The sequence below is a fragment of the Typopeltis vanoorti genome, chromosome 21 (assembly GCF_054136105.1).
Source record: "Typopeltis vanoorti isolate ZY-2024b chromosome 21, IOZ_Tvanoo_1.0, whole genome shotgun sequence".
Lineage (NCBI taxonomy): Eukaryota > Metazoa > Arthropoda > Arachnida > Uropygi > Thelyphonidae > Typopeltis > Typopeltis vanoorti.
Window position 1 is genome coordinate 63,064,779 of NC_143569.1, and position 17,358 is coordinate 63,082,136.

The 17,358-nt window shown below is 35.5% G+C and overlaps 1 protein-coding gene across 1 annotated transcript in view; it reads left to right on the top strand.

Moving 5' to 3' along the window:
• Nucleotides 1-17,358, top strand: part of Cul3 (cullin 3) — a 480,205-nt gene that overhangs the window by 38,073 nt on the left and 424,774 nt on the right. Inside the window, exon 2 of the mRNA XM_090411507.1 lies at nt 8,778-8,975. Within this exon, the coding sequence (XP_090267633.1) occupies nt 8,778-8,975 (198 nt within the window). The remainder of the gene's footprint in view (nt 1-8,777; nt 8,976-17,358) is intronic.

The window sequence follows — 17,358 nt, forward strand, 5'->3', positions numbered from 1 at the left end:
ACGGATGTTGAAATGGATATGCAAGGTTCTGTGAGACATATATCTGACCGCATGGGTCTTGCACATTACATTGGAGATCAGTATGCAGGCACTGCATACTGGTCTCCATGGTGGCTACTAGTGGAGTCACTTAATTTTTGCACCAATTTAACTTGTTTGTAGTCATTGATCCAATCAATGTCTCCATTTTGGCATTTTTCTTCAAGTTCTCTTCGAAGATGCCATCCTTGTTCCCTGTGTGCAAATGTTAGGTCTGGTTAAGCATGTATGCACAATTGGGGTGGGGGGGGCAAGTGTCTTTGAACTTGTTGTTGATTGCTGTTATTAATTTAGATGTGCCTCTTGGCATATCACAGGTCACTTTTACAAGGCGTGGAAAGTTTGTCTTGTCCTTTCATGTCTGAAACGATGTCACCTGATGATATTTTTAGAATTGATGTTGCATTCGTCTGCTAATTTGTTGATGTCTTCTTTTAATGACTCTCTGTTTTCTGTTATTCAAAAATAACGGCACTGAATTTTTTTTGGCCTCCGTTGATGCAATTAGGTCGCATAGTTCATTCGTGGGCAAGGGTGAATTTGCATTAGCGCTTGATCGTCATTTAGTTTGGGCTTAGCTTCCACTGCGCGTATTTTGGAGGAAAAAATTTTGTTCATAGTATTGATGTGCTGTTCAAGGCTTTCGACTCGTTTGCCTAAATCCAAGAGTTGTTTTACAAAAGGGAGGCACAATGAACAGAAAAAAAAGGATTGTTAGGTTCAATAAATAGCTTGTGTGGCAATTCATCTATTTTTGCACAGGAAGCCAGTGGCAAAAGAACTTGCAGAGTATAACCCCCCTTTTTTTTCTTTTTTTTTTTTTAATCAGTGACATCAGTTTTACAGCTTTGGCACTTTTGTGGGTTTGTTGGCGATTCATGGTGCTTCGCTGACAAGACACGGGGTGCCCATTCATCAGTGGCTTTGCTTTGCTGCCATCTTTGCTTCATACAGTAGGCATAGCAGGTGCTTACACGTGGCTGATTTTTAAATGAAAGATAGCTGATTTAATGCACTATAAGTACTTGCAGGTTGTGCAGAAGTGATCGACTCCTTAATACAGACTGTTACTATTTCCGTTTAATGATTAATTTCAATGAAAAGCACTTATAATAATGATTAAATGTGGGAGCACAAGTTTAGAGTAGCTTATTCACAGATGCTGCCTGGCAGAAAGTTTGAAAGGAACATTGTGATAGGATGCCACGTTGCAGGCCTATCTGTTTGACAAATTGGGCTATCCCAGGTCATCAATCAGTGATAGCATACAGAGATGGAAGCACAGGGAGTCAGCTGCAAGTTAAACACTTTCCTTAACTCCATTTCATTTTCTTCTCAGGCCTTTAGCATTTTTGTAAGAATGTCATCTTGACTCAGTTCTTTTCCTATCTTCATTTGCTCTACTCTTAATATTTCTATTTTTTTTAGTATTGGAGGTCTATCTTTGAGATTGTTATTATTTTTACTATTATTATTATTTCTCTCTCCTCATTTCTGAGAAATATATTCAGTCCATCTTTTCTTAACTTCATCTGTTTCAGATAACATTTTGTCATCATTGCTCTTCATTGAAAAGTTGTGTGGATCATTTATTTTCTTGTTCATAGTTTTATTTTTTAATGTATTTGTCGAGTTCATTTTACTTCTGGTTTTTTTTTCTATGTAGCTCCCACCCATGAAAGGCTTTTCTATATACCTACAGTGTGTTCATACTGTGGGTGGGCTAAGGATTTTTTAAATACTTTTTTATTACTTTTATATATTTTTTGATATTTTAAAAGTAATAAAAAATATAAAAATCCCTAGGTCCACCCAAGATTTCCAGGCTGTGTAAACATAGCCTGGAAACCTTGCTCTAGAGACCAAACATTATACTATGCTCAAGCTGCTTCAGGCCTTCAATAAGTGCAGAGGTAGCTTCACATTGGATAATGAAGTGTATGTCCTTGTCCAATGAAATATCTGTAGAAGAGACACAATGCAGAAACTGGAAAGTGGCTGAAGAGAGAGAGAGAGAGTAAGATAAGTGTCGTTAATCAACCAGACTGCCTTTTTCTGAATAGCAATAAGAATTTTTAAGGAGGTCTTAAGTGCACCACTCCAAACACGAGAGCAGTATTCTAGTGTTGGTTGGATTTGGGATTTATATGGAGCAAGTAACTGTTCAGTAGAGAAGTTTGGTCTTGAGCAGAAAAGGATGCCAAGTTTTTTGGAAGTTGATTTTGCTATAGAAGTGATATGATTGTGCCAGGAAAGGTTCGGAGTAAGTCAGTCCAAGAAGAGACATTTGGTCTTGATTGTTGAGTTGAGCATTATCAAAAGTAAGTGAAGAACATTTTTAAAAAAAATTTCTTTTAAGGTCTTTTTTACGAGAAAACAAGTAAAACTGCATTTTGGAACCATTGAAGTTGACTTGGTTTCTTTCACCTCAATCAAGGATACTGAGAGAACTGATTACTTACATAAGAATGTTGAAGCCTCAGAGATGTCAAAAGCAGCTGCACAGGTTTCTTCAAACCTTTCCATGGAATAGGTCCAGAAGTGCATGACATAAGCCAGGAGATCTGCCGAGGATCTAGATTGGCAAAATCCATACTAGTGGTCACTAATTAGATAGGTGTTGAAGAAGTTGACTGTTGATAACCTTCTTCATTACTTTAGACAAAACGGATGTGAGAGCAGTAAGTTGGTAGCTTGATGGAAGATTTCTTTCTTTTTTTTAGGGGGGGGGGGTTGGTTGTATGCGATCTTTCTTCTATGCTGAAGGGTGGATGCCAGCCGAATTCAATTTAGTGAATAGATGATAGAGAACAAGTATTAGTTCAGGAGCGCATCTCTTGAACACAATGATTAGAATTCTAACAAGTCTGGCATCCTTTGTTGTATTCAATTATTCAAGATTCTTTTAATATACTTCTGGCAGATAAGCACAGGAGGTATGAGAGGCAGTGTTCTGAGTAAAGGAGGAGGTAATTTGTCAAGACATCAGCCTTGTATTTAGATGTGATGTTACAATGCTGCTGTTAGAGGAGGTAGCACAGATGGACGAAAATTGCACCCAACAGCTTTGGCGAGAAACCAGAAGGTGCATCTGCCAATGACACAAGCAGTGAGCTTACTACATTTATCCTTGTTGGATTTAGACTTTGCCTTTTGAATAATGGTTTTACAAGTGTTGTAAAACAAGTGTGGATAACTCTGTAAACTGTGAAGGAAGCTGGTGTTTTGGTCTCAAGCCACTTGTGAAAGGCTGTTTGTTTTTCTTGGATAGCTCTGCGATTCTTCTTAGTGAACCATGGTTTAGATATGTGTTGGGAAATTTGAACAGACTGAGGAATGAAAGGTTCCATTCCAATATGAGTTATTTCTGTAACAACAGGTATCTGAATCCAAAGAACAAAAACAGTTGTCTGACATTTGAAAGGAGGAGTAAAAGTCACGTAAGTCTTCTTGCTTGGCATTGTTATAATGCCAGAGCATGCGAGGTTGTGAATGGCTGAAAGAAGGACATTCCACCAGAGATGAAACTTGGATGAGATTGTGGTCTGAATTATCAACAGTGAACAAAAGTATCTGGAAGGAGGACCTGTTAATAAGAGATCCAGAGTGTTGGCCCTCTTATTAACAAGATCTCTTGCAGCAAAAATCTTTGCCTCTCTTCCAGCTTGGTCAGTGAAATTTGAAAACAGCAGCCATATAGAATTGTAGACATTGAAATTGCCAAGAAGGATGACTTCGCTGTTTGGAAATTTTGACGGAATGAAATCGATCTTTGAAGATAAGAAGTCAAAGATGTCAGAATTTGGAGAACAGTAGAAGCAGCAGATGAATGAAACAAAATGTGGCAAAGAAATTTTAAGCCACAGGAATTCAAAAAGATGAGATTTTAGGTTAGACATCCTCTGCTAAGGAATAGCAGAACACACAAATGCAAGCATCTCCCTTATGGTGGAAAGATTCATATAGGATGTAATTTGGTAAATGAGCCATGGTTGATTTAGTAGAAATTTGGGGTTCAGTCAGAAACAAAACATCATGTTTGGATGATTATTTTGAAAAAATTATTTTTCAACATAATTTCATTATGTTGAAAAATAATGTACATCATCTGAACATGATCTACATTATTTAAGTAGATGCCATGGGTGTTGGTAAAGAATTGTGAATATGCAAGATTTTTTCTTTAGTTCAATTTTTTGGAATTTTGGAGGGAAGTTGAGTTTTTAGTTTAACCACAGAGACACTATACTTATTTAGGCATAGTTTCATGTTTAACACTTTCATTGCCAAGCTGAAAATTATAATTTCGTGTGGTGGCCAAATTTTTTTAATTTTTTTATTTAGTTAGCGACGTCCACGCGATAACGCGTGATCGACTGTTTGGTGAGAACTTGCATCGTGTGATATCGTTCATTGCCAAGCTGAAAATTGGAATTTCGTGCGGTGGGCAACTTTTTTTTATTATTTTATTTAGGTAACGACGTCCACGCGATAACGCGTGATCGGCCGTTTGGTGAGAACTCGCATCGCACGATATCACGTGATTGGCAATGAACATGTTCGTTGAGGGGGATTTATTTTTTCCTAATACATGTTTCCTAACATGTATTAGGAAAAAATATTCTTGAACATGGCACCCATACAGAGGGCATCCAGTCTCCATATTACAACGTGGTCAACAGTACCCCCACCCCTCACATACCATTACATGGCCTCCCTCCAGGCACAACCTGGCAGTGTAGTAGGCTATGAGATTATGCTTCCTGATCATCAGATTATGGTCAGGAAGCCTCCTAAAAGAATCATTACCATCTGGTTCAGTCTTGTACACTAACTGCAGCCAGTCTGCAAAACTTCTTTACTGTTGTACCTTTGAAAATGGGGGAGGTTAGATCCCTGCGGTATGTTTGGCATGCTCTCAAAGGGGAAGTTTGGAAATACAGTTTGAACTATAAAATACCAAAGTAAAATTATCCAAACTAAAATACGTTTATTAAATAACAAAAATGATAGCAAAACATTTATTTAATTATACACTTGAAATTGTTAGCAGGATTTACTTTTTTGAAGCTTCTTAAAATAATAAATAATCATATCTAGTTTCATCTCAACTTGCTTTGAGATCTTTGAGCTCCATTCAAAATTTAATCATCATTTTTCAAAGCCTGTAACATAAAACTAATGGATACAATTAGATTTTTATACTGTATTTTGTATTCTCAAATTCTTTTTTTTTTTGTTTCTGAATACTTATGAAGGTGTAATGATGATAAATGAGAGTGACACAAATTACAAATTTGCTATAACTGAAGGCTGTAGTCTAATGTCCCTCTGCACCTGCGAAGTTATATGTGCATAACTCAGTATTTTTACTCAGTATGTATACAATATTTTGTAACATAAATCTTAGTTTAAAAAAAAAAAAAAATTTGATTAACTTACTAGAAATTATTCATACTACTTACAAGTTTTTTTTTTTTCCAGTTGCTTGCTATGGTCTGTTGGCTGGCAACCTACCATAGGATATGTATCCTTATTGCTTTGCTTTTGTGGCCTGGCATTTCATGCAGAATTTATACCAGGTGTAAAGCAGGGTCTGCTGTACTGACTAATCACTGCTGTGGTGGTTTGAAAACTGATTCATCAAATGCTCAGTTATTAGCAATAAGTAATATCTGCATTGGGGATACCAAGACTCATGAGTTAGTAAATCCTTTTAAGGAGTAAAGAGAAACATAAAGGGATTCTATGCAGTTCCTTTATTTCTGTCTTTTTGCCTGTCAGTCAATTTTTGTCAGCCACAGACCTGATGCTGTCTTTATCTACCTATAAATGCTTTTCACTACTTCCTCATTTGCACAAAACCCAGGCAATCAAATCTGTGTTCAGAGGATAATTTCCTTATCTCTAGTTGTCATTGTTTTGCATCAACCAAGTCATCCTTTGTCCCATTTTGCTTGCTTTTGCAAATTATCCTCGGACCTTCAACTCTGTCACCAAAAATGCATGTCCTCATAAGTTCTTGCAGCATAGCTTATTTTTTCAACCCAAAATGCACTTTGCCACACTGAACTAATAATCATTGCCCTCAGCTCATAATGTCAGTCTATTCAAATCATCCTGCAGAATCTCTACATAGTTTTATATTGCTCTCCACAGTTTAGCATCATTTAATAAATAACTGAATATTGTCCTTCAAACCATCCCTAATATCATTGTAAAAATTATACAACAGTCAATGAAATCTCTGTGACATACCGCTGGTTACCTTCTCCTTTATTTTACTTTGCCATATGCTATTTTTTGATGTTTCTCCCCCCCCCCCCCCCCCCGTCATTAGCTTCGTATTCATCCTTTGTTTCAGTTTACTTAACAGATTTCTCTGTGGTATCCTGTTAAATGCCATTGCACCATCCAGCACGATCATTTTGTAGCTATTTTCTTTATTTGAATATAGTTATCACTTTATTATGGAGATCAAGTAAATTACAAAGACCTCATATTCATAAAGTCTGATGATGATAATGATTTATGGTTTTAATGGTGCAAGGACAGCAAAGGTTATAGCAGTACACAAGGTAAGACAATCACAAGCATCCACACTGGTAGTGGGATTCGAATCCACGACCTGTTGGTTGGCGAGTGTGAGTACACTAACTACTTCGCCAACCTTCCTGGCTCCAATTTCTGCGTGGATAGATTACCAACCGAAGTCTGTCAGCTTTTCCAGAACCTTAACTATGAGATATTTACTGATCTATAATTTGGAGTCTCCCTTATCCCCCTATCATTTCTGCAGGATCCTTCTGGTTCCGAAGCTCATTGAGGCTCACTGGCAAAGTTTTTTTAAATGTGATCCCCAATGAAAAGTTCTAAACCTGTAGTATAGTACCTTACCCCAGTCCTGAAGATACTTTCAGGCACAAACTTTGTTTGCTCACACTTGGATAAAGGATTAAACTAAATTTATTATAGTCTAACCAAGTGAAAAATAAACTTTCAACATCTTTCTCTAAATCCAGAGTAATTTAATAAAAAAGGTGGCACACTGTTTGGCAACTCCTATAGGTAGAGATGACCTTGCTAATGCTTCTGCCTGGTATCTCCACTTGGGCCTGACTCTCACTGCAGAGACCTCAATAAAGGTCGCAACTAGTCTGGGTAGTGGCCCTTCCCTTAATGCATAACATTATACATATCTGCAAGGAGATATGTTTTGCATTATGGGAGATACTGAGATAGGAGTGATGTTAACTTGCTTCACCTTTGCAACGAGTTTCCCGGTGTTGTACCACCTTACCCCAGTCCTGAAGATACTTTCAGGTGCAAACTTTGTTTGCTTACACTTGGATAAAGGATTAAACTAAATTTATTATAGAATGTTGACAATAATCAAATCAACAGTTAAAAAATGGTTTCAACTATTGTTTTGATTCATGTTATCTTATACAGTCAGGGTCTCATGTCATTTAACTTAAGTCCAAACAATCTCCTGAAGAAGTATCCAAAAAAGGGCTCAAAACTTAGAGAAAGAAGTGCAGCACTAATAACAGTTTTCATAGAATTATGCAGTCTTTATACTGCAGCTCTCAAGGATTTCTATAGTCATATTAAAGTAATATTATTATTGCTTGGGTTTGTTATACAAAATATTTAAAAAAAAACATATTTGTCTTTGATTATTGTTTTCTGCATCCTTAAGATTGTAAGCCATTCATGTTTTCATTGAGATTTAACTGATGTAGGAGAATCTTAAAAGGCCATAGTAATATCATTCCATTTCATTTAACCTTTTTAATTTTTTTTTTAAACCAGTGCAGTGTTATTACTTTCATATAAAAGTTCCTCTTAGCAATGTCAGCTTTAAGTAGCACGTTGTAACCACAATTCTTTCAACATAGTTGTTTTTTTCTAACTGTATTTGTTGCTGTAATGATGCTTATTGAGAATAAGCAAAATATTAGTATATTAATGTTAATAGTAACTAATATTCTTTGTTCACTTTTTGTATTTCTGATTTAATAAATTCACTGATTCCAACCTTCTTGATTTTTGCTTACATGTAGACCCACACTTGCAGCGCAGGTGTCCAAAACCAAATGTGACGGAATAGGCTGATTAACCTCTCTACCAGCCATGGTGGACAAAATAGTGAGACCAAATTGTACTTCTTATCCATATTATTCAATATTTGTTACAGAATCGTATCCAGATTTTGCTGGACATCTATAGACATCATAGCCGGTTGGGGTGTTAATCCTTATTCCCATAGTGTCACATGTCTGTGTATTGCATATGTTCTTCTGCCTGTCTTCAAGGATGAAAAATGGGAATTGGCAGGAACCCTCCAAAAATTGATATTGGCAGTATCTTTTGGTTGGAAAGACTTGGGTTTGAATCCCATCTGGGGTGCAAAGAACCTTTATCAGAGCTTTTCATCTGATGGTGAGTTAGCCAGTCTTATATGGAAGTGTCAAAGTTTTTCATCCTGCAAGCCAGCTGATGAACAGATGTAATTTACAGACCTAGCAGACTGCAAAGGGTATGCACTATCCTATCATAAGCAGAATTTTTGGTTCTAAGAAGCCAAGTTTCTTGGCTATGACAGGCCATTGAATTTAATACGAAAGTGAAGATGAGATGAAAATGTATACATTTTTGAAGTGTTTGCAAATAACTTTTTTTTTTTAACTATGATGTTATTACTGTTATTACAAAATTTTGCTATTTTTCTTTAGATGACTATGGATGAAAAATATGTGCAAAACATATGGGCCCTGTTAAAAAATGCCATTCAGGAAATTCAGAAAAAGAACAATAGTGGACTAAGTTTTGAAGAATTATATAGAAATGCATATACCATGGTCCTTCACAAACATGGAGAACGTCTTTATACAGGACTTAGGGAAGTTGTTACTGAACATCTTGTCAATAAGGTTGGTCTCTCTCTTTTGCCATGTGTGAAGAAACCAGAGAATCTTTTACATAATCACTGGTATTACATAATTAAAATGAGCAGATAAAATCTCTAAATGGCTATTCCCCCATAGTCTAGATCAGTTTATTAAAGTAATTGTAAATAATGCTCATAAAAAGTGCAATGCATTATTGTGTTTATTCTTTATTCAAGTAGCAATATATTGCAATACTATATGTAATCCATGCTATGAAATAAAAAAAAAAGTTTATTGATATCAAATTATAATTTTCATGTCAAAAGTAGCCTGGTTAGCTGAAAATAATAACTATCAAATTCAGTATATGTACCCTCCAGAAGTTTACAGGACTACGGCAGTACTACATGATAAAATTTACATTTATTAATTTCCTCAATAGTTTTCCTTCAGATTTCACTTTATACTTGAGTTCTGCTCATACATTTCTGAATACTAACAATGTCAGGTTTGTTCTTAATATCTTCTTTATATTCTGTCATCGATGCCATCTGTTCCCTTCCCCTGATTTTTCACATAATTCTCATGTCAGTGACCTCCAGTCTTTCATCAGCTGTTTTATATCCAGCCCAGCTATCAATAAGTTAAAATTAGTTTCAACATTGTCTTGCACACAGTGTTTTAATATTTATATTGACCTTTTCTCTCTTATTCAGTAAATATTTTTTATTTGACTCCCCACCATATCATCAGCTTTGCTTAATCTTTTGTCTGTTCTTTACATTCTTAATTTAGAATCTAGCTGATCTTTTTAATGTTCTGTCTATTTTCAGTCTTTGTTTTATTGCTGATTTCATGCCAAATTTAGTACAGTATTTATTTGATTTAATTAAGGAATCTTTCAGGCTTGAACTGGATTTATTAAGTATAACATCATGTGCATAAAGTAAAGCATGCACTGAGATAAGCGTCTCCAATTTTGATAACAGGTTTAATGCTACTTTACTTCATAATGTGATCCATATATAGTGAACTCTACCTACAACAGTGATATACCAAACCTGTTTGCAACTACAATTTATCTAAAAGTCCTGATTAACGCTCCATGCTATGCCAAACAGAATTCATTATAATAAACAATCCACCATAACATACTACTTTTGTGGTTCCTACACGTTCATTATAGTAAGAATCAACTGCAGATGATTAATTGAACCATCTTCCTGTACCTCCTTCAATTCTAACTCCTGAATGTATGCTGTTTTTTATTGCTATCTATAATGTCCTGTTTACATTACACCTCATCTTGTCATCTTTCTTTTACCTTGCAGTGTCGAGGATTTATTAATCAATGGACCTCAAACCATTCACAGGATAAGGTGGTCAGCCATACATCCCCAGTGTATCCTATGTCCTGTAGTGTTGAGTTCTCAAGGCCGGTTTGCCTGCTTTGCGGGATGAAAAACCCCAGGATAAACTCTGAAAAAAACCCACTATCCACACCCAAGACTTGCTAACTTAGCTATGACTGAGGAAGATCCTTCAGCTCCTCACGTCGCCGACAAGATCGAACCCAGAACACTCCTTTCCGAAGCATATGGTTGCAAAGCACACAGCCACTTGGCTTTATAAGCAGTTTTTCTCGTTGCCATACAGATCCTTGTTATATCCTTGCCAGCCTGGTTGGCATTATCTGCTCTCCAGCCAAAAGGCTGTGGGTTTAAATCCTGCCATGGGCATGGATGTTTGTGATTGTCTGTGAAAAATACTAGTGGTGGGTGGTAGATGGCGTTGGTGTAGATGATGATAGTTGCGGTTTGTTGTAGTTGGTGGACTGAGGCTTGAGACAGAGAGCTGTAGAGTATGTGCCCTCCTTCGATGAGTGTCTGGGCTCCCTGGAGGTGTCACGTAACAATATTTCCATGATTTGTTAATTATTTGTTGTAAAGTGAAAATCTGATCTTACAATCGCTATTCAGCCTGAACCCAGCTTTTCTTCCACAATTTTTCTTAATCTTTTTAGTTGTTCGCATAAATCTTACATGGATCACTCAATAGAGAGATTCCTCTGTAATTCTCACATTCAGTTTTTTTTTTAAACCTTTTTATAGATGGGAACTGTGAGACTTGACTTCAGCCATCTGGAATTTGACTGTCTGTCAAGGTCTTCTAAATCGCAGTGCAGCCACTGTAAAATGTTTATACCTCTATATTTAAGCATTTCTAGTTGAATATGATTTACTCCAGCTGCCTTTCCACATTTCAAATTTTTGGTGACATCTCCATCTTAGGTACTGGTATATACTCATTATTTCTGTTGAATACTTTCTATCATCAATTGTCACTTCTTGGAGTTTACAGTTCATGTCTGAAAGTTGTTCCACTTTGATTTTTTTTTTTAAACTTTTTTTGTGCATATTCTTTTATGAAATTTATTTTTATCCTTCTCAAAACTAAATGATGATTACTTACTATTTCAAATCCTCAGTATACTGTTATGTGCTGCACCATTGTGAAGTTATAGCCATCCACAACATGCAGTTAGTTACACTTTTTTTATTTCTTGTGTGTTCTCTTCATGTGAATTTGTGCACATCTTTTATGTTGGAGCATGGTATTACTAATGACTGGTCCACATCCTAAACAGAAATCCTGTAGGTACTTACCATTACTATTATTATTAGCTTTGCTCTTTTCTCCAGATTTCCCCAAAACATTTCTATATGTCTGGTATTCATCTCTTACTCTACTCTCTAGATCTCCAAGAAAGACCAACTTTTCCTTTTTCTTCATGTCAGCCAGATCCTCTAGTGACAACAAATTACTCTGCTTTCACCTTAGTAGAACCTTCTGTAGGACCACAGGCACAAATAAGCTTCATTGTCCAGTTTCTCATTTTGAAAGTGTCCACATCACTGCTTGAAACTTCCTGCCAATCAAGAAGTTTATTTATATATTTAGTGCTGAATGCTATTGCTACTTCTTCCTTTCCTTGATCACTCTTCCATGAATATGACATCCAGTATTTATTATTTAGCAATATTTCACTTGTTTTAGTTTTCATCTAGTAACACAGTTATGTTTCTTCTGTGTTTTGCTTCTTGTGTTGATGCTCCTTATCTTCTTCAATCCTGCTGACATTGAGTTTGACTTTGTTCCAATTGCTCACTTTTTTACTGTTTGTGCTGGTTTCCTGATAAAAATGGGAGGTGCCCTGTGTAACTCGGCAACACCCCAAACAGCAGGCCATTTCATCCTGTGGCACTGTCCATCATTGTCATTTGCATTAAGCCAATACAGCGAGCAGCTTCTTTTAACTAGAGTGTATTCTCATAATTTAAGAGATTTTCAGTAGTTCTTCATAGTTTATTAGGATATAAGATCTGTTATTTGTCTGTGTTCCACACTTGGGACACGAAAGTTCTCCACAGGACAAATTTAGCAACTTTCTATCAGAATTTTCCAGTACAGTTGGTGTTTGCTTATTGTGTTGTCCACATCACCATGAGTTTCTGAAGCACTGCAGTTTTATTATTATTTTTTTTTTTCATTTGAAATGAGTACACTTTCATACAACCTTAGTGATAAGTATATGCTTGGAAGTAAAGAATCCTGAACCCACAAGATGTTGTGCCATTAGAAAAATATTAAATATAAATGTGCACCCTATGTATTTTTTCCACAAACACCAGATTTTGATCTACTTTTTATGTTTTTAGGCCAAAAAGTCTGTTAGGGATTTGTTATAGTTTTAAGTTAGAGGGTAATAGAAACTTCAGTTTTTTTTTTGTCTAGTCTCATGTGATATAAGAAGATATATCATATGGGCAACAGTCAAAAAGAAAAAAAAAATGCAGTGAAACTGGTCACGTATTGCACTGACATCCTCGGTCTAGAGGTTGCACTGGTAGGTACATCATCAACACCTGACATTATCATTAGTAAGGACTTGCAAAGCAAGCAATAAGCTCCATAAAAGAGGTTAAACTAAGGAAAGAAATTTTACTGCTGAATTGATTTGAAAAAGATATTGAAATGGTCTTGCATCATTCATGACAGTCTCAGTAAAGAGATTGTGCTCATAGAGTGGAAATAGATTTTTTTTTTCCCCCCAGATTATGTGAACAATTTTTCTTATTCAAGCAAGCTTTAGTGATTCAGTGTAATTTCTTGAGCTAATGTACTGTTAAAGAAGTTATGTCCTTCACCAGAAAAAAAAAAGTGGAAAAGTGATAATATTGATGTCAGTGAATTTCTTACAAAAAAAAAAAACACTAGTGAACATATAAAGTTTGACTATGAAAGAGTAGAACATCTGACTAATACACATAATACACATGCCAGTTTAGTTTGTCATGGTCAAATATGGCAGAATGCCACGAAATTTCAAAGCATGCGCAAGGTTCCATAAAAGTGGTTAAACAAAGGGAGGTAATTTTGCTGCTTATAAAGAGACTGCTGAAGTACTTTGCAGAGTGATGTCAGCAGAAGTGATTTGTAAAAAAAAAAAATTTTTTTTTTCTGATCTTAAAAATGATCACCGTTGCACATTCACATTTAAACCAAGTTAAATTGTTCATGTTTTTAAATCAGAGTAATTTACAGTTGTGTTTATTTTAACATATAGATTTTCTTGAAAAAGGAAGTCAAAATTTTTTGTAGCTGTTTGTTATTAGAACACTATCTATATCATTATAATAGCAACATTTAGATAATTTATTAAAAAAAAAAAAAAACTTTTTTATTAAAAAACAAATCCCAGTGCTCACTGGTTGTGAAATTTGCTTACCACAATGTTTTTTTTCCAGTTCCAGTTAATTGCAGCAAGCAAAGAATCATAACTGTGCCTTGCTTGAAAAGGTCTGCAAAGTTATTCTCATCCTTAGATCAGAACACATCTCTGACAGATGTGTTCTAATTAATTATACCAAGAAATAGTGAAATTTTGATATATCTTTCAGGAAGAATGAAAAGAACATTGGTTATTGTGGCATTTCATCTTATACAGGATTAAGTTACTTTATGTTGCTATCCAGGTGATTTAAAATAAATCCAAAAGTCATTATCATATACGTCAGTAAGATAATGTTCATAGGATTTAACTAGATTAAATATAGCGCAAGGTCACTAAAAGAATTAAAATTCGATTTTTTTTTTGAGGTTTGGACTTTGGGCTGTTGACAAGTATCCATTTATCACCTTCCTGCAGTGTCCCTTGATAGTAGTTATCCATCTGGATATTCAGTGAATACAGATAGGCATTCAATTAGCCATTCAATGTTATGTCTTCAGTGGAACCAATATGTGCAACCAAGTTGCTTTTTCTCATTTCTTATTTTGAAATCTATCTTACAGTACTACTTGAAATTGTGTGTCACTCAAGAAGTTAATCTTCACATTTAATTAAATGTTGACTCCTTTCTTTGCTTACTGTTACCTGGATAAATCATCTTAGAGTTATTATTTAGAAATATTTCACTTGTTTTTGTTTTCATCTCTTTAAAACCCATTATGCTAGATATTTCTGTAATTTCTCTGCTAGCTCCACCATAAGCTACTCATTCACAATGAATGAATGACTTATGGGGGCACACCCCAGGGTTCAGTGCTGTCACTCGTGCTCTTCCTCCTATATTCTAATGATCTCTCCCTGATATCTAGTTGTATTCATAGCTTTGTTGACAACAGTACTCGTCACTCTTTCAATTTTCAGAGCCTTGTAGTGCCCAGTTAATTTTAAGATCCTCTTTTTTAACCAGTGCCTTAAACACTAATCTCCTTATCATTCTCAAAAGGGGGGAGGGAGTAAGGATAACATGGTTTTTTAATGACACCAAAACACATTGTCTATTTTATATTATATATATGTGTGTGTATGTATGTTAAAATTCCAATTGTATATATATAATTGGGATTCTAACTCATAACCTTTGATTGGAGATAGGGTATGCTATCCACTTGGCCATCTAGGCTCACAATTTCTGGAAGAAAACCATGCATTACACTCCTTCACTTTTATAATATCCTGTTTGCCAACCAGAATCTGTTTTCTCTTTTTGGATTGATTTGGCCTGTCCTGGCACAAGGACATTAGGTCCATATCCTCTTCTTTCTCCAAATAGCTTGGTATTCTTATTTTGCCCTAAGCAGTACTTCTCTTCTACTCAATTCCTGATACTTTAAAATTGGGTAGATTTGATCTTTATAGAATATTGTTTACACATTTTGGATGGTGCACCTTCCTCTCTTAGAATACTTGATTGTATTGAGAAGAGAGCAGTCCACTTAATTGATGATGCCTCTCTCACTGTCTCCATAGATGCTGCTTTCCTATAGAATTCTGTTGCTGTGTTGTTGCCTTTTCTATAGGTATTTCCATAGACACTGCTAAACCATACTACGAATAGCGTAAAAACCATAAACGAATAGCCACCACTATTCTTCCACCTTCTTCTAATCACGTACAGACACTAGCAGCTGCTGACTCACACTCGTGCAGTTCAGCTCAAAACTCATTGAACCAATTTTACATTTCCTCCTTTATTCCTTCCACTTCTGCTCTTTTGAACAGTCTTCTCCATGTATATATATTTTTTTAATGATTACAACCTTCAAATCAAGACTTCTTTAATATTTGCTTCAGTTCCTAACAAAAACAGTATTGGAGTTGTATGACCAACTGTTCCTTAGCATGATATCTGATTATGTTGGCAACCATACTTATATCATTAATGAAAATATAGAGGAATTTTTTGAGAAAAAGAAAAACTGGTTTTTGTTTGAGATCTGAACATCAGAGTAGGCTGCAGTTCACAATCATAGAAAATTTTTGGGAAAATTTGGAGAAAAGATTGTGCTAATGACAATGGTAAGTACATCTTGAATTTCTCTTCAGAACTGTTACTAATTTCATGTTTCAACTTAAATATGTGCATGAATTCACAGGAAGCAGAAAAGGCATATTGATTGTTATTGTTAAGTAATGTCTTCATATTGCTTCAGGACACAGGAGTATACAGAGGATTTGAAATAAGAATTGATTGCCATTTAGTTTTGAGCAGAATAAAAATGAGTATAAATTGAAAAGAAAAGCATGCATAAAGTTTTTCAAACATTTTTTCCCCCAAAAGGTTGAGTCCATAGATGTAAACTATGCACTAAAATATATCAGCGAAAAAGTGAGATTGTGAAAACAATAAGCAGACTTTAGAAGCTATTGACAAATTGTGAAAGAATCATTGATTCAGCCTAAAAAACATGTGAAGCTTTTTATAGAGAAATTGGTACTGAGCATGAGAAGTCACAAAATCTATCACATATTAGGTCTGTGTATGTGCAGGTAAGTAATTAGGGAGAAAGAAAGAATCTGTTGCTATGTTTCTTGAATAGCTGGAAGTGTTAGTCCTTGGGAAAGACTGTTTTAAAGAACAGAAGTAGATGAAATTGATGGATGAGAAGCTGTTGAATAAGTCTGAATGTGAAACGTGTATAGATGATGGATAGTTGTTTGTGTCACATTCGTGTAAATTTTTCCATGATTTGTGTCTAAGTAAGGTTGGACAGGAGAAATTGCTGTGGAGCAAGAGTGGTGGAATCCATATTAGTAATTACTAATTAATTTGCAGACTTCTAGATAGTGAAGAAGTTGGCTGTCAATGACCTTTTCCATTGTTTTCAACAGAGGTAAAAGCAATGGGGCTGAATATATAAATGCGAAATTGATATGATGGCCTGTAATAGGTAATGAGTATTAAGTCTGAAGCACAGTTGGGGAGGGGGGGACCAAACTACTTATTGGTATCCAAACAAATGAAGATTTTTCTGTCTTTTGGAAGATCAGAGGGAATATGCATTGATCTGTTCGTAGAATAATAGGAGATGATTTTTTTTTTTTTTTTTTGGTCTTCAGTGCAAGAATTGAAGGGGAAGACTGTCAAGAGGTCCATTTTATCTTTAGGTACTGTTACCATGGTACCATCTGGATGTGAGAGATGGGCAGAAGCATGGAAGGGAAGACGTTGCACCCAATAGTAGAGATGGACCAGAAGGCTTTATTGCTGTTTGAACAGAAGGTGAGTTTTCTGCATTTTGCCCTTTTCAAAGTCTGATTTATGTTTGTTTGCTTGCTTTTATGTTACAGGCTGTAGTATATGCTAAGTGCAAAGTTGGGGTTTTTGACTTGAGCTATTTCAGATGTGCTGAATTTTGAACGTGTACTGCTTTAATATGCTTGTTGAACCATATCTCATGTAGTTTTTGAGGAGGGGATTTCCTTGAGATGGTTGATGAAACCCTCATTCCAGTAAGAATTGTTTTAGTTATTTGGTCAGCACAGGTGTTTGGAACAGGAGAGTAGAAACAGTAATCAGACCATGAAGAGAAAAAAAAAAAAGAATAATGGAGGTAATTCCATTTGGTAATATTG